The following is a 27,218-nucleotide window of genomic DNA, read 5'->3' on the forward strand; positions in this document are numbered from 1 at the left end:
TATAACATAGAAAAGAAAGGTAATAATAAAATTCACATGGAGGGGAAATTACTTCAGGAAGGGCAATCACATAATGAATTATAGCAGTTAGAACTTGGTAGGATGCTAGTGACAGAAAATGTGATCAAACTGCCTTAAGTAAAAAAAGAATTTATTGGTTCACGTAACAAAAAAGACCAGGGATAGAACTAGTTTGGAGAGTGACTAGTTTTAGGGCTTAAACAATGTCATTCGGGCTTTTCTCTGCCCTCTGCTCATGGTGACATTGTTCTTAGGCTCTTTATAGCATCTCCCAGTACGTCTAGGCATGTGGTCCCTAACCCCTGGGCCATGTAGACCAGTACTGTCCTTGGCCTGTTAGGAACCAGGCCGCACAACATGAGGTGAGCAGTGGATGAGTGAGTGAAGCTTCATCTGTATTTACAGCCACTCCCCATCGCTAGCACAACCACCTGAGCTCTGCCTCCTGTCAGATCAGTGGCGGCATTAGATTCTGTTATGGTGAGTTGTATAATTATTTCATTATATATTACAATGTAATAATAATGGAAATAAAGTGCACAATAAACGTAATGCGCTTGAATCATCCCAAAACCACTCCCCCCGGTCTATGGAAAAATTGTCTTCCATGAAATGAAACCAGTCCCTGGTGCCAAAAAGGTTGGGGACCACTGCTGTAGGCCATCATCACACCACCAAATTCTGAAGAAGAGAAAGCCTGATATCACAAATGAAAGTCTTAGAATTGAGACTTCTTTGTCTTGATTCTCCTCACTTGAGTCATTGAGTCATTGTATCCATGAACATTTTCACTCTGGTGGATAGAATGAGCTGATGACCTTAGCATTGTACACATGCTCCATCCTTTTCATGGGATGTTGGTTTTGTGATTATTAATTGAAGTATTCATTTTTGTTTTGTGAACTTGTCTTTATATTTGTTATATTTTACAATAAAAAGTTTTTTAAAAAGAACTGAATATATTCATATAAAAATTAATCAATGTAATTCTTTAGATTTAGGAAGTCTAGTTAATCCTAAACGGCTATCTACGAAGGAATTTGTTCCTAGACACATCCTGACAAAATTACAGAAAATCAAATATATTGAGTAACATCTAAAAACACCCAGAGAAAACAAAAGACAACCCATTCCACTGTTAGCTGATATATCAACAGCAACAATGGAAGATAGAAGACAGTTAACTGATGTCTTTAATGTGGTAAAAGAAAACAACTAGTACCATTTAGAATTCTGTATCTAGTAAAAATATCCTTCGACGATTTAAGTGAAATACATATATTTTCAAGTAAACAAAAACAGAGAGTTCATCTCAGGAAACCTTTACTAGTTCTTCAGTTGGAAGAAAAAAATCTTAGTTGGAAGCCTGGAGATGCAGAAGAAATGAAGAGTAACAAAATATAATTTTATTTTGTTTGTATCCTTTTAAGATAGCAGTTAAAGGGGGTATAAAATTGTAAATCATCTAAAAGGTATTTTAGCTAGAATTATTTTATACATACATTTTGGTGAGTGTTAGGATTTATGTTCACAATATATTTAGTGTAGGTAAATATTAAAATTAAGTTACTTTTTCTTGGTGTTTACTGATTTGGGAGTGGGGAAGTGGGTAACTAAGGTAAAAAAAGAAAATGACATGAAAGTTTGGCTTTGTAAGTAGATAATTTAATATTGATCATGTCTGCCATCCTACTTTCTATTCTCCTTTGTTTTTTTTTAAGAGACAGTCTTGCTCTGTTGCTGGAGTACAGTGGCACCGTCATAGCTCACTGCAGGCTCAAATTCCTGGATTTAAGTGATCTTTCTGTCTCAGCCTCCCAAGTAGTTGGGACTACAGGCATGTGCCACCATGCCTGGCTAATTTTTAATATTTTGTAGAAACAGGGTCTTGCTGTATTACTCAGGCTGGTCTTGAATGCTTGGCTTCAAGTGACTCTCCCACTTCAGCCTCCAAAAGCACTGGGATACTCTTCTTGTATTGTTGTGTAGAGTGCTGTGATTATTTCATGGGGATATCTGGAATATATCGATGGATGGATTCTGTCTCCCAAGATTTGAATTCAGATATTTACTCTTGGATGGAGCCTGGCTATCAGTGGTTTTAGAAAGGCAGTTCAAGTGTTATAACCAGAGTTGAGAACTATAGGTAGCAAAAATGAATTTGACTGAGGCAGATAGGAATTCTAGGCTCAGGTCTGTTGATTACTCGGTGGACTATGCTGGCCAAGGTACTTAGCATCCATGCATTTATTTATTGATAAAACTGATAATATTAGTACCAAGGCCATTGTGAGGAATAAAGTAACATTTGAATGTAAAAATTGAAACAAAAACCACAGGTGCTGAGGCCAAAATGACCAATATAATTATAACCTGAGAAAGCTTACCAAATGACTGCATTTTCAAGGAAGTTCTGTAGTTTTTCATTATAATTGAAATAGTGTATTTTGATTTTTGATCTTACACTTAAATTTGTATAGAATTGAGGTTTTGTACTTATTGAAAGTCTTTAGGTTTGTGATTATTTACTATACTAGGGTTATCCTTAGGGATGGGCGAATTAAAAAGGAAGAATCTCATCAGTTTTGAACCTTGTTCTAATGTATGTTTTCTCCAACATTGTTAAAAAGAAAAAAAAAACATAGCCATTAAAAAACATTTTTCAGAGAAATTATCTGTATCCGGCTGAGAATTTTATGCCAAACTGCAGCCCCCACACAAGCTTTGGAGAGCCAAGATATTTAAACCTGCGAAGTAAAGTGCCAGCTCAACCCTTATACTGGTCTGATGTAATCCTTTAACCACGTAACGGTTTCTAGCCTTGCATTGGCAATGACTCAGTAGACCCTGTGTGCATTTAAAAAATGTTTTTAACTTGTTGGGATTATGAAAATAGAAGTACAGTATTATTATAAACAAAACATTCAACACATTTAATGCGGTTTCTTGAATATGTTTCAAGAACATTTATGAAGAAGCCAGATTGAAAAGTAAAGTCTGGATTATTATAGAATTTTTAAAAGAAGGACAGCTAATTACTTATAGTATCTAAAATTGTCTACCAGAGATCATCAGTCACTCTTTTACATATGAGGGGTCCTTTAGGAGATCAAAAAAATTAGTTTGCTGGCCGGGCGCAGTGGCTCATGCCTCTAATCCTAGCACTCTGGGAGGCCGAGGCAGGTGGATCGGTCGAGGTCAGGAGTTCGAGACCAGCCTGAGCAAGAGCGAGACCCCATCTCTACTAAAAATAGAAAGAAATTATCTGGCCAACTAAAATATATATATATATATATATATATATATATAGAAAAAATTAGCCGGGCATGGTGGCGCATGTCTGTAGTCCCAGCTACTCAGGAGGCTGAGGCAGTAGGATCGCTTAAGCCCAGGAGTTTGAGGTTGCTGAGAGCTAGGCTGACGCCACGGCACTCACTCTAGCCCGGGCAACAAAGTGACACTCTGTCTCAAAAAAAAAAAAAAATTAGTTTGCAAAAACACTAATTGACAATTATATGTAATTTGTGTGTTTAAAGATACATTTCTAAAATTCTTATTTATTTTATTAATTTGGAGATGTTTGCATGGTTAACATGAACTTTAGCTTAGTCAGCCACTATGGGAATTATTTTTATAAAGCAACATTTGTCCCAAGGAGATTTGATTTGAATTTAAAACTAATTTATTATAAGTTAAACACTTATTTTACTTCAACTCCTACCTAAGTACTACTCCTAAACACAAATTCACTAAATCTATTCAGATAAAATTAAAAACATTTTAGAGTCAGGAAAAGATGAAATAACTATTTTAGACATTTGAGTTTGTATGTTTGTATTGATATATGAATAGAACTGAATAGAAATAATTTTGGAATTAGCTATAGATTTATGTTATGTATTTATGTTATATATTTATATTATCTTTTCTAGTTGATAGTGAACACATCAGAGGCAACCTTAGTGATATTTTACTGAATCAGAAAATCTATAATAGTAATTTTTAAACTTTTAATACTAAAAAATAAACAATGGAAATACTGTCTATTAACCTTATGACTGATTTCCTGAAGAGAGCCTCGGGGTCATTTCTTATTTTTGTTCATATTTTTGGACCTTTTTGTTTATAACTACCAACTTTGAGATCAAAACTTTTTGTGTTATTTTACAACATGACCTGTGAAAATTAGTTTCTAAGAAACTAATACACTATAAAATGTTTATAACATTTAGAATAAAGGATTAATGAAGTTTTTGAAAATTGAGAAATTCTTTAGCCAGATTAAAGAATTAAGATTAATTTAATGACCTTCTTTAACTTTTAACATCATGTCATGATGCTAAATCCTATAAATTTTTACATTAAATTTATAACTAGCCATTTTTAGAAATAAATCATAATTCTTAGATATAAATTTTAGAAATCAAATAAATTTTAGAAATCAAAGCAAAACAAAATGAATTATAGCTATAGAATTTCTTCATTTGAAAAATTTTCTGTTATAGAGATTTCAAACATATAAAAAAGTAGAAAGCACTGTATAATGCATCCCTATGAATCCATCACCAGGTTTCAATAATTACCAGGTCATAATCTTGTTTCATCTATACTTCTATCCACTTATGCTTAGCATATTATGTTGAAGCAAATCCCATATATTATGCCATTTCTTCTGTAAATATTTCAGTGTATTACTCAAAAAGATAAGGAATCTTTTAAAAAGCATAACCAAAACACCATTATCTTGTCTGAAAAAATTAACAGTAATTCCCTAACATCATCAAACAACTAGTCATTGTTGAAGTTACTAATTGTTTGAATTAAGTTCTACACACTGTGACTACATTGTGATTAATCATTATGCCTTTTAAGGTATATGCCTTATAAGTTCTTTTAACTTATTGGTTTTTTCATTTTTTTTTTCTTTTTGCAATTTATGTTTTCAGAAGCAGGGCCATTTGTTCTATAAAATTACCACAGACCTGATTTTGCTGATTGTATCTCCGTGGCATAGTTTAACATGTTTCTTTGTTCCTCTGAATTCCATATAAATTCATAGGTGTATATATGTCCCAAATTTCTTACACTGTCATTCACCTGGTGCATAGTCACAAACCAAAAATAATCCCTGCCATCCACCCAGAAAAGAGAGGTTGTGAATTATGTGAAATAGCTGTCATAAGGACTATGCACTTTATTTTATACACACATCAGTTTTTATTTAGGTAATTATATATAACATATAACTGAAAATTAGAATTTGCAGTGACATTATAGCAAAATGAGACAAATATGTGTATAGGAAGTAGAAAAGAACTATCAAAAGCAACAGAAAGATTCTAAATGTGCAGTATCCGGAAGTCACTTATTTTAAGGACAGTTAGCTGTATTCAATTAACCCCCCCATTATATCACTATTTTTAAAAAGCGACAGTATACTGTGTTCTCATTATGATGACCTTGATTCATTGGGAAAGGTGAATTATAGTAAATATGGTGTTTTTTAAACAATAACATCAACAACTAGAGAGTTAGCAGTTTAACATTTGAAGTATTGAAGAATTATGTATCATAGTTGAAAAATGTGGTATGGTTAATCTATAATCCCTGTTTATAATATATTTAATGTATACATTTGAAAGATGGGAATCATGTAAAAATTATGAAAATTCTTCATCAAGAATAGCTGGGAAATGAGGTATACTGATTAATCAAATATTAAGAATCATAAAAATTTACTGTATAAGCTATGTATGGATCACCAATTCTTTTAAAATAATTGGATTTCAATAAAATATTCTTTACACTAAAAATAGAACACAATTTGACCTTTGATGATTCAGAAGCATTTAAGAGATGGTTTATAACTTCAGAATTATTATTATTAACTTTAATTATCATTGTATTATAGCTGTGTAGCAGAGTTGACTAATGTAGAATTCCAAAGTAATGTTCATTACCAGAGAATTTACACTGGATTAAGAGAGCCTGAATGGTAATCACAGAGAATCACAGAAAGAGACTTACAGAAACCAATATGAATGTGTATATATGTACAGCTTCATACATAAACCTATATTTACTCATGTGCACAGGTGTACATATTACTGTTAAATTTATAATGTATATTGTTAAACATATATACATATATATCAACTTGTGACATGTGCAGCCACTACCAGTACTGAGGAAGCTGCCAATGGAAGGAATTTGATCAAAATTTACCAAAAGGAAATTGGCTCCAAGACATAATGATTTTGGCTGGAGAAGATAGTGATCCTGGCACAGTATACTCTCTGTTTCCTTGTGAGAGCTCCAAGATTAAAAGAATTAGCTACATAGAGGCAGATGCTTGGTAGCTTTCTGGAAGCACAATTATAAGGTTTATGAAAAACAGGAAGATCAACATCTCATGCAGGTTTTATGAACTGGGAACTGATTTAATGTGCTATTTTGTACCCCTTAGACCTTGTCTTTTGAGCCCTGGTAATTTAATTTTGTTTTTATAACTTTTTTAATATTCTTGTTTTAAAGTGTGCTAGCCTTTGGAAATAAATTATATCTTAGAATGCTTTTAAGGTACTATTTTTCATATTGTTCAAATTTTTTTAGTGACTGATGACTATAATTAGTCATATGACAATATTATATTTTCAGAATTGCTGTCCTGTTTTCTTTTGTCATCTTCTGCTCATAACCACGGATTAACTTGACTCCTAGTAGCCAGTATCTTTATTGACCCTGGAGAATTTTTTGGATCCTTTAATATACCTAATTTAGTTTATAATGAATTGAATAGTGGTGCTCATTCACTTGAAAAATAATTTGAGTGCCTGTGTTGAATAGCCCATAATTTCTAACACAGCACTTGCACAAAGATGAGTAAGATACTGTCCCAGTTTGGATAGTTTACAGTCTCACAGAGGAAGGTGATACGGAGTAACTATATAACACAGACAATTAGTCATTCCTTAGGAACATCGGTCAGTTCATTGAATAGGAGAGTTTTCTTTTATTTTTAATTTTCAATGACTGATGAATTTAGCTATTCTATCTGCTGCATTTTGCTTACATGACACCAATAAACACCTTATGTATCTACCATAAATGAAGGAACCATGGAAGGAACTAAACAGTCTCTTTAGGAAATGCCCTGAAATCTTAATTCAGGGGTTACAAATTCAGATGTCTGAAGGAGCCAGTCAAGTAACACAAATGAGTGAAAAAGGTAGGTATAAAATAGTTGGAATTGATGAGGATTGTGACCTACTGAAGTGTGTATGCTTTGTCTAAAGATTTTCAAATAAAAAATTTGTGTAGGTCAAAGAAAGCATGTCTGCAGGCTGAGGGTTCCAATTTGTAAATGTACTATAATTCCTTAATCTTAATGGAACCATTACAAAAACATTTGAGAGAAAAGATGATTTAAAATTAAACGCAAATAAATATGTCCAATTTAAGAATGATCACACCATTTAGTAAGCTATTTGGTGCTTTTGTTTCCTGGGGCTTAGGTGACATTAAATCAGGGGTGATGGTATCCCAGAAGGAGCCTGGATGATATTATAGATCCAGGCAGATGAAGGGATCAAGTTTAGTAAAATTTACTACTGTAGGAGAAACAAATTAGCAAGAGTGATGTTGGCTGTCCATTGTTGAAGATTTTTTCCCCCAGAGTGTGGGTAGCTCTGAATTCCAGGTGTTAATCATTGTTAGAATTAGATCAGAGGTCTGGAGACACAATCTGTAACTTCCTGGAAATGTGTGGGACAACTAGTGGAAAGCTCCAGTGGGTGGAGCTTTTAGCCATCATTTAGTCACATGAATCTTATGTGATGGTCTGATGAGTTTATGTGAAATTATTTGGGCCTTTAATCACAATGAGACAATTTGTCAGAAAGATGATTAAATGTTCTGCATTTGTGCCTTGCTGTCTGAATGCTTGAATGCGACTTCAAAATCGCAAAACAGATTTTCTGGGGCCAAGGAGTAGGTCTTACCCTAGGCTTACTGAATCGTTGTATCAGAGGGTAGGGACTGAAGATCTGTCTTTTTAAGATGCTTCCACAATTATTCTGAGGATAGCCAGTCTGGGAACTAGGGCTGTAGGCAGAAAGGTTTCATGTGCTTGCAGGAAAAGATCAGGCTTTCTTGGTCAATGAAGATTGCGTATTGACAGCCTTCTATTTAGGGATTTTCTAAAAATAAAGTGCTGCTTATTGATATATATATATGTATAGAGATATGTATATCTCCCTATTCTGTTTGATAATAGTGAGTTCATGGCAGTAGAAATTGGTAGCTTGGGCTTTGTTAAGCTTCATGAAACACTTCGTTGGAGAGAGCATGTCTTCATGATTATTTACCCTGAGACCACCCAGGAAGGCTGTTTAGATGGTACCATTTGAAACAGATGCTTTACTTTAGTTGACTGTGAGAGGCATCACAGTTTTGAAAGAAATGGTGAGCAGTGGGTTTGGGGGCAAGGGAGGGATGATGATTTTAAGGAAGTGAAAGTTGATAAAAAATAGTCACTGTGTATTGCTAAGTTAATAAATGGATGAAGGCAGTCACCATGGCTGCTTTGTGGGGACTCATTTTAAATCTCTGTGGAGAGAGACAGTGGGGAAAAGATGTAAAAGTTTACTGGTCAGAGGCACACATTTCCAGTTTGGCATGGAGCCAGCATTCATATGATACCACAGGACAGTTTGTACATGCTGAATATGTTCTAGTCACGTAGAGGAAAGGTAAAAATATCTTCTGTTTAAGGGACCATGAAGCCAGTGAAGACCTCCTGTCTGAGCTCAGTGCTAATGAAGGGCTGGGTGCTGCTTGTTGTATACATATCATTAATCAAAGACACATGTCAGTAATCAAAGTGTCCTTATCTAGTCTGGAACAGTGATTCATTTTTCTCCTTTACATTTCTCAGTGGGACTCTTACCTTCTTCAGAATCAAATGCCCACTGAATCAAATAAATACTTTATTGGTGTTTGAAAAGCTCTGGAATGGGGAACATCTCAGAGACCTATTTCAGATCCATTTTCATTTAAATTCATTGAATGAATTGTAATATACAAAAGTATAGCTTTCCATTTTTTCTTCCTTCCTTATTATTTACTTTTTCCTTAAGAGAAATGATTATTATCATCTTTAGGTTAGTAGAAATAGATTAATCCTCTATGTAGATTTTCCTGAAGATTAATGTAAGAAGCTATTCAACTTTTGTCACTGGCAGAAAACCTAAGTACCCAAACTAAATCTATACTTTTGATTAAAGCACCCTTGAATAGATATATGGCCCTAGAGGAGGTAGAATATTATATGGTGTTGTAGTATATCAGTACTCTTTTATTTTCTTCTCCTCCTTCCTTTTTTTTTTTTTTTTTTAAAGTGACAGGAACCTGATTCCAACTGGCTTAAACAATAAAGAGAATTCATTGGCTTATAGAACTTAAAAGTCCTGGGTTGAGCTTCAGATAAGGCTTGGTCCAGTTACTGCAATAATGTCATTTAAGGACCTGCCTATGTCTTTTCCTCTCTGCTCTGCCTCCCATTGTGTTGATTTTTAGTCTCCATATCTACACAGCTGCTCAAGTCTCTTCCGTTATGAATACAAAACTGTCACTCCAGTTCAGACTTTATATTCTCCTAACCATGGGAAGAAAGAAAGCCTTTATTTCTCAGCAGTCCCAGCTGATGTCTTCATTTATCTCATTTGGTTTGATTGGGTATGTGTCTATACCTTAATTAATCATTGAGGCTAGGTGCATAGGAAATGTTGATGGGGTTAGGCAGTCAGGCCCTGTGGAGCTTTAACTGGAAGTTCTTATTCAAACGAGAGAGAATGAGGAAGGGTGGTTTCCCAAAGGAAATTTGGGTTGATGTTGTCAGAAGGAGGGAGAATGGATGCTGGACATCAAACACTTGGTGTGTACTAAATGTAGGTTTACGCCAAGGATATTAAATGGACTGGGGGCTAGGAGGTAAAATTTTTCGAGAGGATAAAGACATTGAAATCTGTTACTATCCGTGTATTATATTTTGTGAGTATCTTTTCCTTTAGTTGATTGTCTACTTTGTATTGCTTTTTCTTTCTTGCTCATAGCTGCATGTGGGTGTTGTAACAGGAAGAGCCTGGGGTAGCCTGCTTTTCAGTTTGAGTGTCACCTGCCCATTTACACATAAAGTGTGTTACTGGACATTGGTAGCATTAAGGCCACTGACCAGGAAGGCCCGTAACTGGGATTTTGACTGAGAAGGAGGGTCTGGCAAATACTGCGATCTGGAATTAAGTCCAAGGAGCTCAGCTAAGGTGAGGAGAAATAGTTATATACTATAAATCATTGTAGTCCAGAGGCTCAGTCTAGCTAGGGAGGTCATCTAGATAGGGCAGGGGTCAGAAACCAGGTGTCAGAGCCTGTGGATGTTTTTCTAGTTATAAATAACAACTTGGTTAAAGCTGCTGTTCTTTATCTTGTTCAGTATTGCCCATTCCTGTGGGTCTCTTTGTGATTATCATAGTCAGAGGAAATGAGAATCTACCATGGGGTCTAGTCCTGACTGAGGCAGGAAAAGAGTTATTATCTTGATAAGGGAGAATGGATAGGAGTCCTGTGATGTTCTGACTCACCTATGGCTATAAAATGCTCAATGCCAGCAAAGGATCACTAAGCTTGAATGATATTTCATTGTGATTTAAATAATTTGCTCCAAGTTTGAAATCTATGGGCAGAAATTGGGATTCTTGACTTTGTAAGTTTGAAAGACTCCTGAAGACATTTTCTAATGAAAAGTATAACACTGACAAAGTGTTTGCTTTAACTAAATGATTGCAGTTAATTTCTTGTAAAGAAACACAGAAGCACACATTATCTTAAAATAAGCTCACACTGTTGTTTCTTGTAGTACAGCCAGGAAAAACAGTAACAAGCTGTCTCCTTCAAAATCACATCCCTGGTTGATATTCGAGCAACCTGGAAAATTTAAATACATCCCTAGGAAAAACAATTTGAATTAAGTTAGAAATCATATTGCTAATTTCCTTTCTGCCATCATAATGTTGCCTTCTATTCTCAGGATCTGAGTAGCATTGATTGAAAAGGTATGTGGCATCAGTGGCTCAGGTAAATTGTGACATTCATTTCAGAGCCACGGCCAATATGGGGCTGCAAAAAGATTTGTAATATTTAGGGTTCATTAATCAAATTTTAGTCTACAGTGGCATTTTGTCCTAAATTTAACTTAATAATGATAATATTCATACTTTTTTGAGAAATAGCAGATATAAAACTCACATTTTGGCCCCCAAATAGATTTGGTTTTGTATTTAAAAGATATCACTTTAAAATTGTGTGGATAAAGACAACATTTATAGAAGAAATAGGGTAGATTTAGTTCTTATTCAGTCGAGTGCTCCCAAGTGCTTATATGCAATAATTTCAGTGTTCCTACTTTAGTTATCTTATATGTTGTGGAAAAGATAATGTTTTTATTCTCTAAGTAGTTATAATGTTAAGAGAAGAATGGCTAATAAAGAAAGGTTGTTTTCCTTTGGAGGGTACTCCTTTCTTTCTTTTTATTCTTGTCTCGTTTGAGGGAGTTTCCAAGATAGAAAGGAATCTATTTACTTTCTTCTTCTTAATAAACAAAGAAGGTTGGATCAAGAGATATGATTTGAGACTTCTTCCCTCCCCTCTTCTCTCCCACTCTGTTTCCTCCCACCTGTGTACCCCCAATTTTAAAGAAAGAACTACAACTTGGAAATGAGCTGGGTGATCCTAGAGATCCATTTGAAATGGGAAGTCAACAGGGAGTGGGGCTGCATGCTGGTTGCCTTCTTTCAGAGGAACTGAAAGATATTCCATACAGCAAATTCTGATGGGCAAGAAGGGACATTACAGGCTTTTGAATTTTCTAAATAGAGCACAGGTTTAATTTTGGGATACTTTTCCATATTTTAGGTTTAAAGCATGCTTGCCTATGGAAGAAACTAAACAAGTAACGTATGCCAGCTGCTACGATTCTGACACCCTAGCACAAAATCGGGATGACAGAGAAAATCTGGTATGATGCGCCAGTAGGTCATCTCCTGGTAGATACTTGAATATACCCTAGAATTCCTCTGTTAGTTGGAAGTTTTGCTTACCTAGCAACTGGGTGAGGCTGGCTACTGAGTGGCATCTGGAAGAGTTCAGACTTAGAATTTATTATTTTGCTTTTTTGCTATTATGAGTCATGTCAGTACAATCACAAAATCATGTGGGAAAGTGATTTTTTAACTAGTAAGGTATTTGTGTATTTTGCCCAAGATATTACCTATGTCTTCCTCGAGGATATATCACTGTCATGTTTTATATTGATGTGAGAGTCAGGATCACATTATAGCACTGGTAGCCAGAAGATTTTGTTGATTGTAAATCGGGGAATGGACTGATTGATTTTATCCTGCAAGCAAATTTTAAAAAGCCCTTTTAGAAGGAGCCTAGGACATGGACACCCCCCCCCCCCACACACACACATTTATACCCACATCCAGGGAAGTTGCTTGTTAGTTGAGGGGCAGGTCAGAACCTTGGAGAGCTCTAGATAAAGCAGGGGCAGAACCACAGCTTCCATGGTTGGCCCCAAACAGAAGAATTTTGAAGTGTTTTTTTCCCCATTTTTTTGTTGTTTTGTTTTTTTAGCAGATGCCAGCTCCACTTGGCGAGATATGTAGAATTTAAGGAGACAAATCCCTTTTACACCAAGCATGAGCTGCGTATTTGTTGACTAATTTGGTGATTTGTGGAGATGGCTTTTCTTCAGCATACCTTCTTGAAGATCCTGTGCCATTCCTCCACGCCATTTTATGACTCTAGATTCCTCTTAGCAAGGCTTCTGGGTATGGAGATGAAGATGGTCAAAATAGAAAGGGTGGGAGCAGCATAAGATCGCACTAAGTATTCACTACCTATTAGACTAGGTTCATTTTTCCAAAAAAATATTTTTCCAAATAACGTCTTAGGTAAAACTTCAACCAAAACAAATAAAAAGCAGAATAGCAGAGGTATTCTGGTTGAAGCGAGGTTTAGAAAATCTGTAGTGCCTTCTGCTCAGACTAATGTTGGCTCCAGCATCACAAACCATCATATTTTGCCAGTGTACATTCGATTTACTTGTCAGACACAGTTCCTAAGTAGTTATGAAAACGTAACCTAACTGTATTTTTAGGTATACTTTTACTTGCCCATATTAATCCCAGAAATGGCCTTACATTGGTGTCTACTTAGCTATTCATTTGGACGTCAGACATTTCCATTTCTTTCTAATTAGCTTCTGTGCTTCCCAGAATCCACCAGGTTTTTAAAGACTATAATTAACAACAACTTCAAACATCATAGCAACCATCTCAGATCTCAGACTCAGTAGGCTCTGCTTACAAGGGTGAAGAGAATTATTAGAATATTTGAAAACAAAGCCACCGAGGATCACAAAACTACCTAGTTTAATTTTTTGCCTTACCAATATTTATTTCTGTGAGCGCTCTACAATGTGTAGTGGAGAAAAGTACAACTATGATGATGTTCTCTCCTCTCTATCCACTCCATTTTGTTCTTAATAAAATAGTTGAATCTTCTTAAGAATAAAATCTTAAAACATTAATTATAAGTTAAAACTGTAACCATAAGGGATATGATCAGGAGTGCTGTATTATCTTTTTTGTTAGCCACATGACTATAAATATTTGAAGGCTAGTCATATGGAAGAGGGAGTAGACTTGCTATATGTAGTCCCAAAGTTAGTTTTTCTTAATCTAACTCTCTTTCACCCATCCTCAAATTCGTGTTATGTCAACTCTAAAAAATTAGGAAGTTGCTAAAAATGAAGAAATTATGAAAAAAATATTTAAAATAATTTCATTTAAATTACTTTAAGTGATATATTGGAGAAATTATATATATATAACTCTGTACTAACATCCTATGTAGATGTTCATTGCTGATAATACTTGATCCTCTTACAAATAGGTCAATAGCAAGTTCTTTTTAGTTATCTTTTATACTCTGTGGATGGAGTGACATTTAAAAAAAAATCATTCTTGTTAAGTTACAGTTCTGTTAGAAATATAAAATATCTTTGGTCATTTCCTAAGACTGCCCATTTAGATGAGTGTAACACAAGAATGTTGGTTGAGGGAAGCATAATAAATTAGCTATAATTGTGACCACTACATTTTAGCGTATTGCATTAGCTTTCTGGAAATATTCTGTGAGGCTTGGAATTTAAGAAATAGTAAGTTCAAGGTTACTTGAAGCATGCATATTTAGGGTTAACTGAAGCAAGATTTGTTTCCCAGAAGGCTATGGAACTGGCTAACTTTTTTAGTTGTTTAGAACAGACAGTTGAAGTCTGACCTCATAAAATGTATAAATGACAAGTGGCATTTCTTAAACTTTGGAATTGAAAAACAGTTTGAAATGAAATATGTAAAGTGTATTGTTCTATTTTTAGAAAATTATATTTTTCCATTATGAAAGTATGTGCATGCCTTCTGTAGGTACACATTCACACATATACATACACATTTATAAATATACACTCAGAAAATTTGGAAAATATGGAAAAATAGGAAGAAAAAACCTCTTTTAAATAGCTTCCAACTATAGACATTAGTTATTAACATTTCTCCCAGTAATTTTTCTGTACATAGATAGCGTTTGCTGTGGAAGGTTGGGAGAGGAAGGGGTAACCAAACTTGTGATCATACTGTATTATTAATATGTATACAGATTTATGTCTGTCTTCATTTAATACTTTAACAAAAGTATTTTCTATGCTATTACAATATATTTATACGTAGAAATATACTGGTTGCATATTATTTCTTTGAAGGGCTTTAACAGTTTTTTAAACCATTTCTTATTATCAGGCATTTAGATTATTTGCAGCTTCATGATATTATAGATAGTTCTATTTACATATTTGTCTATAAAGCTTTATCCCCACTTATTTTTAGATTTTACAAGCTAGATTCCCAGAAATGGAATTTCTAGTGGTATTGAGGATGAAGATTTCTAAGATTTTTTATACATATATACACGCACACACACATACATATACACACATGTATACATATACACAGACACATACACACATACATAAACTTCTGGTACCAATTTATACTCTCATGTGTAAAAGTGTCCATTAAATTACATCCTCACCAATATTAGCTACTTGCTGAAAAAAAGAACTTGGCTAATTTAAGATATAAACTTTGTTTCTCATAATTTTTGCCTGACTTTCTTCTCTTGTGGGAATGCTGGGTGAAGGGCAGGCCAAATCAATGAGTCCCATGGGAGCAAGAAACAATTTGTGGAGCTGAAGCCCTGTCTTGGAGGAAAAGTCAGGCTGTTGAGTTCAAAGTAAGACTCTGATCGAAGGGGGCCTAATTAAACCATGGGAGCAGAGTATGGGGGAAGAAGCATAGAGTGCGAAAAGCCATGGATGACCTGTAGGAATACTCAAGAAGGGTCAGACATTGGTGTCATGAGCAGTCCCTGTACTGGTAAGAGTTGTCTTCTCTAGGGAGAGGGTCTGGTATTACAGGCTGGGAGTGAGAATTAATATTGTTCTTTACACTCTTTTATGCTATTTGAAAAAAGATTCTCTTACTATATGCATTTATTACTTTTTCAATGAAAAATTACTTTATGAAAAGGAGAAATGAGAATTACATCTCTTTATTAATAAGATTGTATACTTTTCATATATTTGTAATCAATTTTGATTTCCTTTTATTTTATTGATATCATAGACAGTTGTGCAAATTTTTTTAGTAAGAAGTTTCAGATAATTTTTTGTTATATTTCTAATTTATTCCTGTACTTTATCTGTTTATTTATGAAAAATGTTTATCATGAGATTATTTTTATAAAAGAAATTTTTTGTCCCTTAGAAGATTTTTTCCCCCTCCATTATTAGGCAGTGATGATTTGAGGTCTCATTTGTTCATTTGCTTATTTTGTTCCTTTATCTCCCCAAAGACATGCACCTACTATATTTTATTTCCCAGTTTTTTCCATTTACTGATGTCCTTGTGCATGTCTAAATTTGCTTCAGTGTGGCTAAAAAATTATGGTTGTACATAAGTGAGACCTAAATTGAGGGTGAGCTAGGCCTCTGAAAACATTATCCCTAACTATCTTTCTGACATAAGGAAGCTTCTATAAGGAGCTGAGTATTGGTTGGGCTTGTTCAAGTCTACAGGGCCAATGATTTGGGAGTATAAGGTACGTGGTGGAATGTATTTATGAGAGAGAAATGTGAGAAGAAGGTTGAGAGTCACATGAGCTGGGAGCATTCCTTGTGTCAGGCAGCCTGGACAGGGAGCCAAGGTAGGGAATCTAGAATTACCTCTACACACGAGATGTGTCATGACCACACAGAAGCACGTGTCAATTCTTTGGTTAGAAGCTGATATTTTAGTGAACTGAATGGAGGGAGGGTTGAAAGATTTACATTCTACACTGTCTCAATTGTTGTCTACACTTGAATAGCACCAAAGTTCTTCAGTCTCTCAAGTTAACCAGTTTTTGAAAAGAACTGGCATAACACCTTCCCTGAACTGCTTCACAGGTGTTTTAGCGAGAATGTATGAACTTTCCATTATAAGATGGTAGTTAATTCTTTTGCTTTTGTCTGTTTTCTTTCATTATATCTTATCACTTTCTCCTAATGCCTTTTTCATTCCCGATTTTTGGAATCCTACTTCTCTTCTCTTTTCTTTGTTGATGTATCGTGTGCCCTGTGCCTACTCTCTCTTTGTGGCCATCCTCATTTCAGATTCCTTGCTTCATGCATTACCAAAATAAGTAGAATAAGAACTTTATGAATAGAAAGAGAAACACTTATTTTTCTCTTCTTTGTAAAGAAGCCAGCTAATTTATGCCTCCCCCCCCCTTTCCCTGAAGGAACTTTGGGCATTTTTCTTTATCTCCTACTCAAGAGACTTGAAAGCTACAATGTCTTATTTTGCTAGACCTGTTTTCAAAATATGTCCTAGTCTTAGGGAGTGACTAAAACCTTGTATATTTTCTGTGTTCTTCCCTTCTAGGCAAAGTGGTTCAAACCACAAATTACCTAACGAGTAAAAGTGGTCATGTAGCAATAGTAGAGGAATTTTTATCTTGTTTAGTATAGCTAAACCTCCCTTGATGGGGATGTTTTCCAGCAAAATATGCCTTGAATGGCCAAGGAGGTCAAATATATTTCCATGTATTAGAAAATTATATTTTAACAGAAAGGGATTGGTTGGCATGTCTTTACCGTATATTTAACAATTAGGTTGAATCACTTGAAATGAGGTCAAATTAGTAAGAGATGTTTGCCAACTTATATGTCTTCATATTTTTTTTTTGTTGTTGTATGGCTATAGGCTTGTACTTGACTAGCAATTAAAGAGAAATAATAGAATTTTAAAAACATAAATTGAGTCCAGGTACAGTGGCTTATGCCTATAGTCCTAGCACTCTCAGAAGCCCCAGTTTGAGACCAGCCTGGGCAACATAGTTAGACCTGTCTCCACAAAAAATAAGAAAAATTAGCTGGGTGCAGTGGTGTGTGCCTATAGTCCCAGCTACTTAAGAGGCTAAGGCAGGAGGATTGCTTGAGCCCAGGAGTTCGAGGCTGTAGTAAGCTATGATAGCACCACTGCAATTCAGCCTGGGCAACAGAGTGAGATCCTGTCTCTAAGAAAAAAAAAGTGTGTGTGTGTGTGTGTGTGTGTGTGTGTGTGTGTGTAAATTGAGGCATCTAAAGCTTTTCTTTTTTTCTCTAGTATAGTATTGGAGCAAGGACTAAAAAGGAATATTGGGCATTTTTCTTATTTATAAATGTTTAATGATGATCTCTAAAAGAAATGCATAACAAGCTATATAATGATCATATTAAGTCATATACTGTGTTGTTGTATCCTATTGATACTTTGAATGTGGTCTTGAGTAGCTCAAGAGGAATTTCAGGCTATTGAGGTCAAAAGATTTGCCAGGGAGGACTTTGTACTTTTCTTATCAAATCACTTTCATATCAGTGTACCTGTTTTATTCAATGTATGATGCTGAAGCTCTTATCTTTCCCTCTGAACATCAAGTCTTTATTTGAACATCCCTTAAGACATATTTTTTCTTTAAATAAAAGAGCAAGTTGTGGTTTCCCCGTTGTCATTTATTCTCTATAAATAACACTACTCAGTAGAGCAGATTCATTACTATCCTTCTAAATGATGTATTGCTTTACCTTGTCTTTGTTTTCTTTTGATAGAAGCCGTGCTTGGTTTGTCCATAAAGCAATATAAAGTAATGTTGATGATTCTCCAAGTGTGGTCTGCAGACCCCTGTGGATCCCTGAGACCTTTTCAGGGCCCTGCAAAGTCAAAACTATTTCATAATAATATTAAGATATTATTTCCCTTTTTTATGGTGTTGATGTTTGTTTGCGCTTATACTGCAGAAGCAGTGGTGGATAAAACTGAGGCTTTAGCATTTACCAAGGCAGGCATCAAACTGTACTTGTATCCTCCATTGCCACACATTCTCACTTAAAAAAAAATGCTAGTTCACTTAAGAATACCCTTGATGAAACAATAAAAAATTATGAATTGTATTAAGTCCAAAGCATTAAATACACATCTTTTCAGTATTCTGTGTGACAGAATGAGAAAACATAGGGATGACTTCTGCATTCCAAAGTATTAATGTTGCCTCAAGGAAAATCATTAGTGTGATTGAATTGCAAACTGAAATAGCTGCTTTTTTCTGGGAACCTTTCTTTATTACTTGGAAGAATGACTGATGGTTGAACTGTGGTTATTCAGACTTGGGTGTTTGGCAGACATTTTCCCTTGTCTCTACTTTGTTCCTATCTTTTTCAAACTGAACCATCACCATTGTGCTTATATTTTTGTGAGGCTCTAATGTTTACAGAGCATTTATTTATTTCTGGTATTATAGATACAGATGGTCTGTGGATCTGAGTTGAATGACTTTAGCATATAATGCTGAATTTAGGTAGAAATAGAAAAAAATAAAATTATACAAGAATAAGAAACAAATTAAGTCTTCCAGGAGTATAATTATGGTCTTCTAGGATATTTAGGTCTCTTGTTTTGTTACTACCCTGCCTTACACTTTACTGTTTCTGCCTGTTAATGGCAGAATCCCTCCTTGATTTTTCTGCAGGGATTTTTAGAGGGCAGGAGAAACCATCAAGATCAGAAGACCCTTCTAACTTCATCTTTGGTTTTATCGCTAATTAAGAGTAGTCTGTTCCTGCTAGATTTTTATGATTTTTTTTATATATTGATGTATGAATGTGATACTGGATTGAATGAAAATTCATTTTTAAATGGTCTTTTATTTGTGGCTTCTACAGAATCTTGCCTCCTGGAATCCTTCAAATCCTGAATGTCTCTTACTTGTGGTGAAGGAACTTGTGCAACAATATCATCAATTTCAATGTAGCCGCCTCCGTGAAAGCTCCCGCCTCATGTTTGAATACCAGACATTACTGGAAGAGCCACAATATGGAGAGAACATGGAAATTTATGCTGGGAAAAAAAACAACTGGGTAAGGATTTTCGAGAATGGGAAAAAAGGTCACTTCATCTGTAATAAAATAAAATAATCAATTCAGATGTCCATTTATAGTAAATCCTAGGCATTCCTTTAGATAAACATGATTTAGGTAGTCTATATACTTTCTCATAATTTAGAGTTTGAAGGGACCTTAATGTTTATCTGGTTCATTGTGTTTCTCAAAGATGTCACCTCGAAAGTTTGTAAAATTCAAAGTCTGAGCTGACTCTGGAGCCTGAGGACCTGAGTGTGTTACAAGCCTCCATGTAGGTTTTGATGCAGATGACTTACAGGCCACATTTTGAGACACTAACCAGTTTCCCCTTCCTTTTAATGGGGGACTTCTCCGGTATCCCAGCCAGATAAGAGAGGTCAGTAACTCTGGAGGCATCTAGCTTATATCGTGTCTTTTACATTTTCTTTTTATAATTTCTTTACATTGTCTGATCCTTTTAAAATGAAAGTCAGATCATATCACTTCTCTGCCCAGAAGCTTCTTGTACCTGTCTTTTTTGTCTCATGGTAAAATCCAAAGTCCTTCTAGTCATATAAAAAGGTCTATGTGATTCCCATCACCACCATCTTCCATCCATCATTACCTCTCTCTGTTCATCTCCTACCTTCTGCTTTGAAATTGAGCTCCAGCCACACTGGCACCCTTGCTGTGCTGCAGACATACCAGGTCATCTCCTGCCCTGGGGTCTTTGCATAAGCTCTCTGTTTTCTGGCATGTTTCCCCCAGGTAGGGGCATGGCTAATATCCTTCTTCCTTCAAATTTCTACTAATGTCATGTTCTCAATGGTGCCCTGTTAGCACCCGCAATTTTTAAAGCAGCTTTTTTTGAAGTATAATTTACATATCATAAATTCACCTGTTTTAAGTATACAATTCCATGACTTTCAGTAAATTTGCTGATTTGAGCAACCACCAACCACCATGGTCCAGTTTTAGAATGGTTCCATCACCCTAATAAGGTCCCTCATGTCTACTTACAATTAATCCTGTTTCCACCTCCAGCCTCAGAAAACCACTAAACTGCTTTCTGTCTCTATAGATTTTCTTTTCTGAACATGTCTTATAATGCAATCATGCAGTATGTGGTCTTTTGTGACTGATTTCTTTCACCTAGCATAATATTTTTGAGGTTCATCCATGTTGTGGCATGTGTCAGTACTTCATTTCTCTTTATGGCTGAATAATATTCCATTGGAGAGACATACCACGTTTTTTGTTTACCCATTTACCAATTGATGGACATTTGGACTGTTTTCACTTTCTGACTTTTATGAATAATGCTGCCATAAACATTCCTGCATAAGTCTTTGTAATACCCCTTTTTAAAATTGTGACTTGCACCTGCACCCTCCCCCCAACCTTTACTTTGCTCCACATTTTTTTTTGACATCTCCTTTTAACATACTGTGTAATTAATGGATTAATCACGTGTTGCTATGTAAAATAATCGTTCCAACACTTAGTGGTTTCAAACATTTATCATAGGTTTTGATTGTCAGGAATCTGTGTAGACCCTCTGCTTCTGAGTTCTCTCACAGGCTGGCCAGGGCAGTAGTCATCTCAAGGCTCAGCTGGGGAGGGACTTGTTATAAATTCATTCATGTGTTGTTGGCACGATTCAGTTCTTTGTGGGCTGTTGAACTGAGGGCCTCAGTTCAGTGCTGGCCGTTGCCTAGAGGCTGCCTTCAGTTCCTTGCCTCCCTTCAGGGCAGCTCCTAAGATGACAGCTGGCTTCACTAGAGCAAGCAAGCAGGAGAGCACAAGAGAGAGAGTGTGAGTAAGACAGAAGTCACAGCCTTTTACACCCTAATCTTGAAAGTGACATCCCATCACTTTTGCCGTATTCTATTCGTTAGGTCCAGCCTTCCGCCATGCCTAGCACACCCAGACGCATATGCACACACTTGCACACACACATACACACACACAGAGGAGAAATTACATGGAGTATGAATACCAGGGACCATTGGGAGTCACTTAAAGGGAGCCTACCATGCTTATTTATTATGTTTATTGTAATTGGAATATAAAATTTCATGAGGGCAGGGATCTTTGTTTTGTTTACTAGTATATCTCAAACACCTGGAACGGTGCCTGCCACATCATTGGCATTCCATAAACATTTGTTGAATGAATGAATTAATAAGTTCTAGTTAGACACAGAGTAAGTTTAGGTGCCCTTTTCTGTGCTAATTTTTTTAAGTTTCACTTAGTCTAGATATGCTCCCCCTTTTATTTTTCAGCTTTTTTGAACAAAAAGGATATGATTTAGAAGGTCTTACACCTGATTAGTCAGCATAAGAAAAATTTATTCTTGTTAGAAATCATCTTGTTTGTTCAGTTCAAGGGTTTTTAAATAAATTTATTTATATTGCAGTACAAGACACATAGCACTAAGTTTGCCATCTTTACTATTTTTAAGTGCATAGTTCAGTAGTGTTAAGTATATGCCTATTGTTGTGCACCAGATCTCTAGAACTTTTCTGTCTTACAAAACTGAAATTCTATACCCATGAAACACTAATACCACCTCCCTATAACCCCTGGCAGTCAGTTTTTTACTTTCTTTTTCTGTGATTTTCACTCCTTTAGATAATTCATGTGAGTAGAATCAAATAGTAGTATTTGTCTTTTTGTGACTGGCTTATTTCACGTAGCATAATGTCTTTGAGGTTTATCCATGTTGTAGCATGTGACATGATTTCCTTCCTCTTTAAGGCTGCATAATATTCTGTTGTATGTATACACCATATTTTATTTATTCATTTATCCATTAGTGAACATTGACTTGCTTCCACCTCTTGGCTACTGTGAATAAGGCTGCATGAACATAGGTGTGCAAATACCTCTTCAAGATCCTGCTTTGAGTTCTTTTGGATATATACCTAAAAGTAAGATTGCTAGATCATATGCTAATTCTGTTTTTAATTTTTTGAGAAGCCTCCAATACTGTTTTTTTAAATGGGTGCACCATTTTACATTCCCACTAACAGTACGCAGTTCAAGGTTTTAAACTATTAATTATTTTGAAACTTTAATCTGTTCACATGGCTAGTAAGGACAACTTTGTTCAACTTAGTTTATCCTCTGTCCCCAGGATTCCCTTATTAAATAATCACCTTAATTGTCCTCTAAAAAAAGGATGTTAGGTTAATTTGGTATGACTTCTTCTGGTGAACTTGTGTTGTCTTTGGTGCCGATAGGCTCATTTGAAAACAGGAATCACTATCAAACTAACTGTTCTTTAATTTTTAGGATTTGCCTTTCTACTTCATTTTCTCTTTTAATATTAAAGCTGAACTTAAATTTAATCCTGTTTTATGACACCTTTTGTTACCTAAGGATTTTCACAATCTTATTCAGTGGCTCAGCTGATACTTCAGTTGTGGTTTCTAGGTGTAGAAATTTAAATTTATTTCAAGCAGAAAGACAGTTTGTGTTTATAGTATGTTTAAAACTTTATGGTTAATGTTACTGATTTTCCTTTCTTTACTTAACAAAATCTACTACCTCTATACTTACCCCAGTTTATTTTGATTTGATATTAAGTAATTTGTGAACATTAGGGCAATGGTTATGGATTTAGGGGAAGTAAAGAAGCTGAGAATCCCATAACAAGGCAAAGTAGACAATTAGAGATTTTAGCTTATAGCAGACCAGGCCTAGGCAGGCCCTAGTAGAATTGGGAGCTGAGAAGTAAAAATATAGGAGTAAAAATATGAGTTAGAAGCAGGGAGTAGGTCAAGAAACAGGATGTAAATGTGAGTCTTGGATGAACAAATTAGACCTTGGCATGAGGGTTCAGGAATATGTTAAAGGACAGCCTGCTAATGGAATCAAAGTCTAGACCAAGAATCTGGAGATAAACACAAGACCTTGGCAGAAAGACAGGAGCTTGATTTTGAGCCAAGATTTTTTGAATCAGGGAATGTATTAGTTGCCTATTGCTGCTGTAAAAATTACCATATACTTGGTGGCTTAAGACAACATAGATTTATTATCTTATAGTTTTGGAGGTCAGAATTCTGGAATGGGTCTCCCTGTACTAAAATCTAGGTGCTGGCAAGGCTGTGTGCCTTCTGCATGCTCTAGTGGAGACTGTTTCAAGTATGGAGAAACCTGCAGATGTGCTCTCTGAGACATTATTTTTGAGAAATTTTAGAGAAACAGATCCTAGAAGACTATAGTAAGTAAAAACATTTCTGAAGATTTTAAAAGAAATTAAGCTCAGATCTTTAAGAAGACAATTTGCAAACATTTAAATAAGAATGTGATAGTTAGTTATAACAACAGTTGGGTAACCAAGAAACTGTCATGAAAAACTTATTTTACTCTTTTAAGGAAGGTAAATATCATAGACTTAGATGATTTCATTTTCAGTAAAGCATTTGCTCATTTTCCTTCAGTGTTCTACTGACGATGCTCCTTTCTCAGTTGTTTAGATCTGTGGAAGAGCTACACCTAAAAGGTTGGGTATAGCTCTCGTCAGTTCTCAGGTGTCTTGTGGAATGTCACGGGACTTTTCCTTTGACCTTGTCCTTTTCAATGTGTTTTTAGGGGATTGAATGTAGTCATACAAGGCATGCGTTTCAATTTTTCTAATAGCATAGAGCTTGAAAAGATAGTTATTATGAAAGATTAAAAAATCAATATTTAACATTATTTTTGTGTACTGGAATATGACACCAAATCAACAAGAAGCACTTTAATGGAGCTAAGCCAATCAATGTAGGACTAATGTACATTTATGAAAAGTCTACTGTGCTAGGTTTTGAATAAATAAAGAAGTATATCAGACATAGCTTTTGCTCCTGAGGGTATTAAAATCCAGTTGAAAGAGCTCAATATATATTTGTAAAAAAATGAAATAATACTGGATAAATTACATCTCAAATGGAGTATACAGACTGTATAAGCATTCAGCAGAAGAGCCAATCACTGAGGAATGGAGTGACTGAGGAAAGCCTTCACTGAATTGGAACTGACTTAGGCCCTGAAGGAAGGTGAACATAGACAGCATCTATCAGTAGAGGAGGTCAGTGGGTTATGTGGTTCGGGAAAACTTAGGGCCATGGCATATGTGGGGAACAAGAATTATAGGCACATATTCAATTGGTTCACTGATCGGTAAATCAAATCTCTTCTGTCCTAGTGGCATATTGAAGCATGAGGACATTTTTATATGAAATGAACGGGTATTTATTAATTAAAACATGAAAATAATATACTCTCTAAATAAAACATTATAGTAATGAATATATTCTTCCTGGCCTGAATGTAAATCTATATATTTTGATTTTTCTGATTTGAGTTGTCCATCTGATACATATTTTCTATCATGAATCTAAGATGTGCATAATTATTTAATATCTTTGCACTACACAATTCCATATCTGTTAGAGAGGATGGTCTTCATAGTTGTCATCATTGAATTTTTCTGTCTACCACACGTGTTTATACTCTGCACCTTCTATTTCTGCCTAATAGTATGAGGTGCTTAAAAACCTGATATGTCTCTTCCTTTTACTATCAGCTGGCACAAAGAAAATTTTAAATCCATGTAGAAGACGAAAAGGGCTCTGATCTATTGTCAGCCTTCTGAGAAGCCTGTGAATTTGAAATACAGTGTTCTCCCCATTCTCTGCAAAGGTACTCTATTTTTTCTCCCCAAACTTCCATTTAGAGGGTTGTAGCAAGTACATATTTGAAAGTAAACATTTCAAAAAATAACATCATTCTTTATTGTTCAATTCTGTGTCTTTGTCTTTTTATTAAGTCGTTTCTCCTTGTTGCTTTGCCTTTATCTCCTTTATGATTTTTGAACATTTTATTCCTTGTCTATGCTGGTTTTATAATTTTGGTAAACACTAAGTTTTTTTAAACAGGTGAAAACAGGTAATACATTGGGATGCAAGCTTCTAGGTTCAGAATGAAGAGTATTTATATGCCTGCATGATCAGAGTTATTTTTTTTAAGTGCATTTATTTTTTTATTTTGCAAAACCTTTTTATTTTGAGATAATTATAGAGTCACAGGAAGTGGCAAAGTAGTACAGAGAGATCCTGGGTATCCTTCATTCAGTTTTTCCCCGTGGTTGCGTTTTATATAATTATAATAAAATATGGAAACCAGGAAATTGACATTAGTACAATGTATGTGTATAGTTCTGTGGTATTTCATTACATAAGTAATTTCCTGTAACCACCATTGCAATCAAGATGCAGATATTCCATTACCACAAATATCTCCCTCCTGCTACCCTTTTGAGCAGAGTTATTTTTAAGATGAGAATTTTTTAAAAGTGATGAATCCCCATAATGTAAGCAACTGCAATTAAAACCATGTATCCTGTTTTGATATAATATATCAAAATAAAGATGCATTATACATTTTCTCAATGAGTAAATCCTGGGGTCTCATATTATGGATGTCAATTGCCTTATTAACATATTGGCATGGGTATATTGTATCTGAAGAACCAGTATGTCTTACTCTATTTTCTCTTGCTTATAACAGAATACCTAAAACTGGTTATTTATAAAGAAAAGGAATTTATTCCTTATAGTTTTGAAGGCTGAGAAGTCCAAGGTGAAGGGGCCCTATCTTGTGAGAGCCTTCTTGCTGGTGGGGACTCTTTGCAGAGTCCGGAGGTGGCATAGGGCATCACACGGCAAGAGGGCTGAACATGTTACTGTGCTCGCTCAGGTCCCTCTTCCTCTTCTTATAAAGCTACCAGTTCCTCTCCCATGATAACCTGTTAATCCATTAATTCATAAATGATTAATCCACTCATGAGGTCAAAGCCCTTATGATCCAGTAACCCCTTAAAGGCCCCACCTCTCAATGCAGACACAGTGTGATTAAATTTCAACATGAGCTTTAAGGAGACAAATATTCAAATCATAGCACAATATTTATTAATTGTAACAAAGTACAGTAAGGAAATTTGTGAATTTTTATTTTGCTTTTGTTTTAATTCCCAGAACTTAAAAGTTGGCCCATCATACCTAATGTTTTGATCAAAGGTATTATTTTTCCTGATATGTAAGTTTTGAGATATTCCAAAACCACATATTTTACATGTTAAAAATCATCAGTGGGTGATCTGTGAGCTAAAGCAGGCTTTTAAGCAACGTGTTCTTTCCTTTTGTAGATATTTTCCTAATAGTGATTTATGCTTATGTAACAGAATGTGAGGCAATGACCGTTTTTGTTGTATTTGACCCAAATCCTAGATCTGTGGCTTATACATTAAGCTCTGGCAACATCTAAAAGTATTGTACAGAAAGGAAAAGAGCCTTTTCATGATAGCCTCTCACTTGGGTTAATGTCTTATGCTTCTGTCATCTCATCTGGCTGTGTTATTACGTGGAAAGGGAAAGTATCTGGGCAATATTAGAGTGTGAGCGCTTCTAGGGCAGAGGCCATTCCAAGATGTGTTGGAGAGAGAGAGTGATCTGGGAGGAAGGAGCATTGGATTCTAATTCTGTCACTAGTTCTTTCTGTGTAACTCTAGGTTTTCCATGTGTCACTTTCATGGAGATAACTATACTGGCACCCCAAT

General features: G+C 35.3%; 1 protein-coding gene across 2 annotated transcripts in view; it reads left to right on the forward strand.

Annotated features, from left to right (window-relative positions):
* BABAM2 (BRISC and BRCA1 A complex member 2) overlaps nucleotides 1-27,218 on the forward strand; it is a 387,195-nt gene that overhangs the window by 98,209 nt on the left and 261,768 nt on the right. For both annotated transcript variants that reach the window (XM_045549309.1, XM_045549308.1), the window contains exon 5: nucleotides 19,436-19,630. In XM_045549309.1, the coding sequence (XP_045405265.1) occupies nucleotides 19,436-19,630 (195 nt within the window). The remainder of the gene's footprint in view (nucleotides 1-19,435; nucleotides 19,631-27,218) is intronic.

Source organism: Lemur catta, chromosome 4, assembly GCF_020740605.2.
Source record: "Lemur catta isolate mLemCat1 chromosome 4, mLemCat1.pri, whole genome shotgun sequence".
Taxonomy (NCBI): domain Eukaryota; kingdom Metazoa; phylum Chordata; class Mammalia; order Primates; family Lemuridae; genus Lemur; species Lemur catta.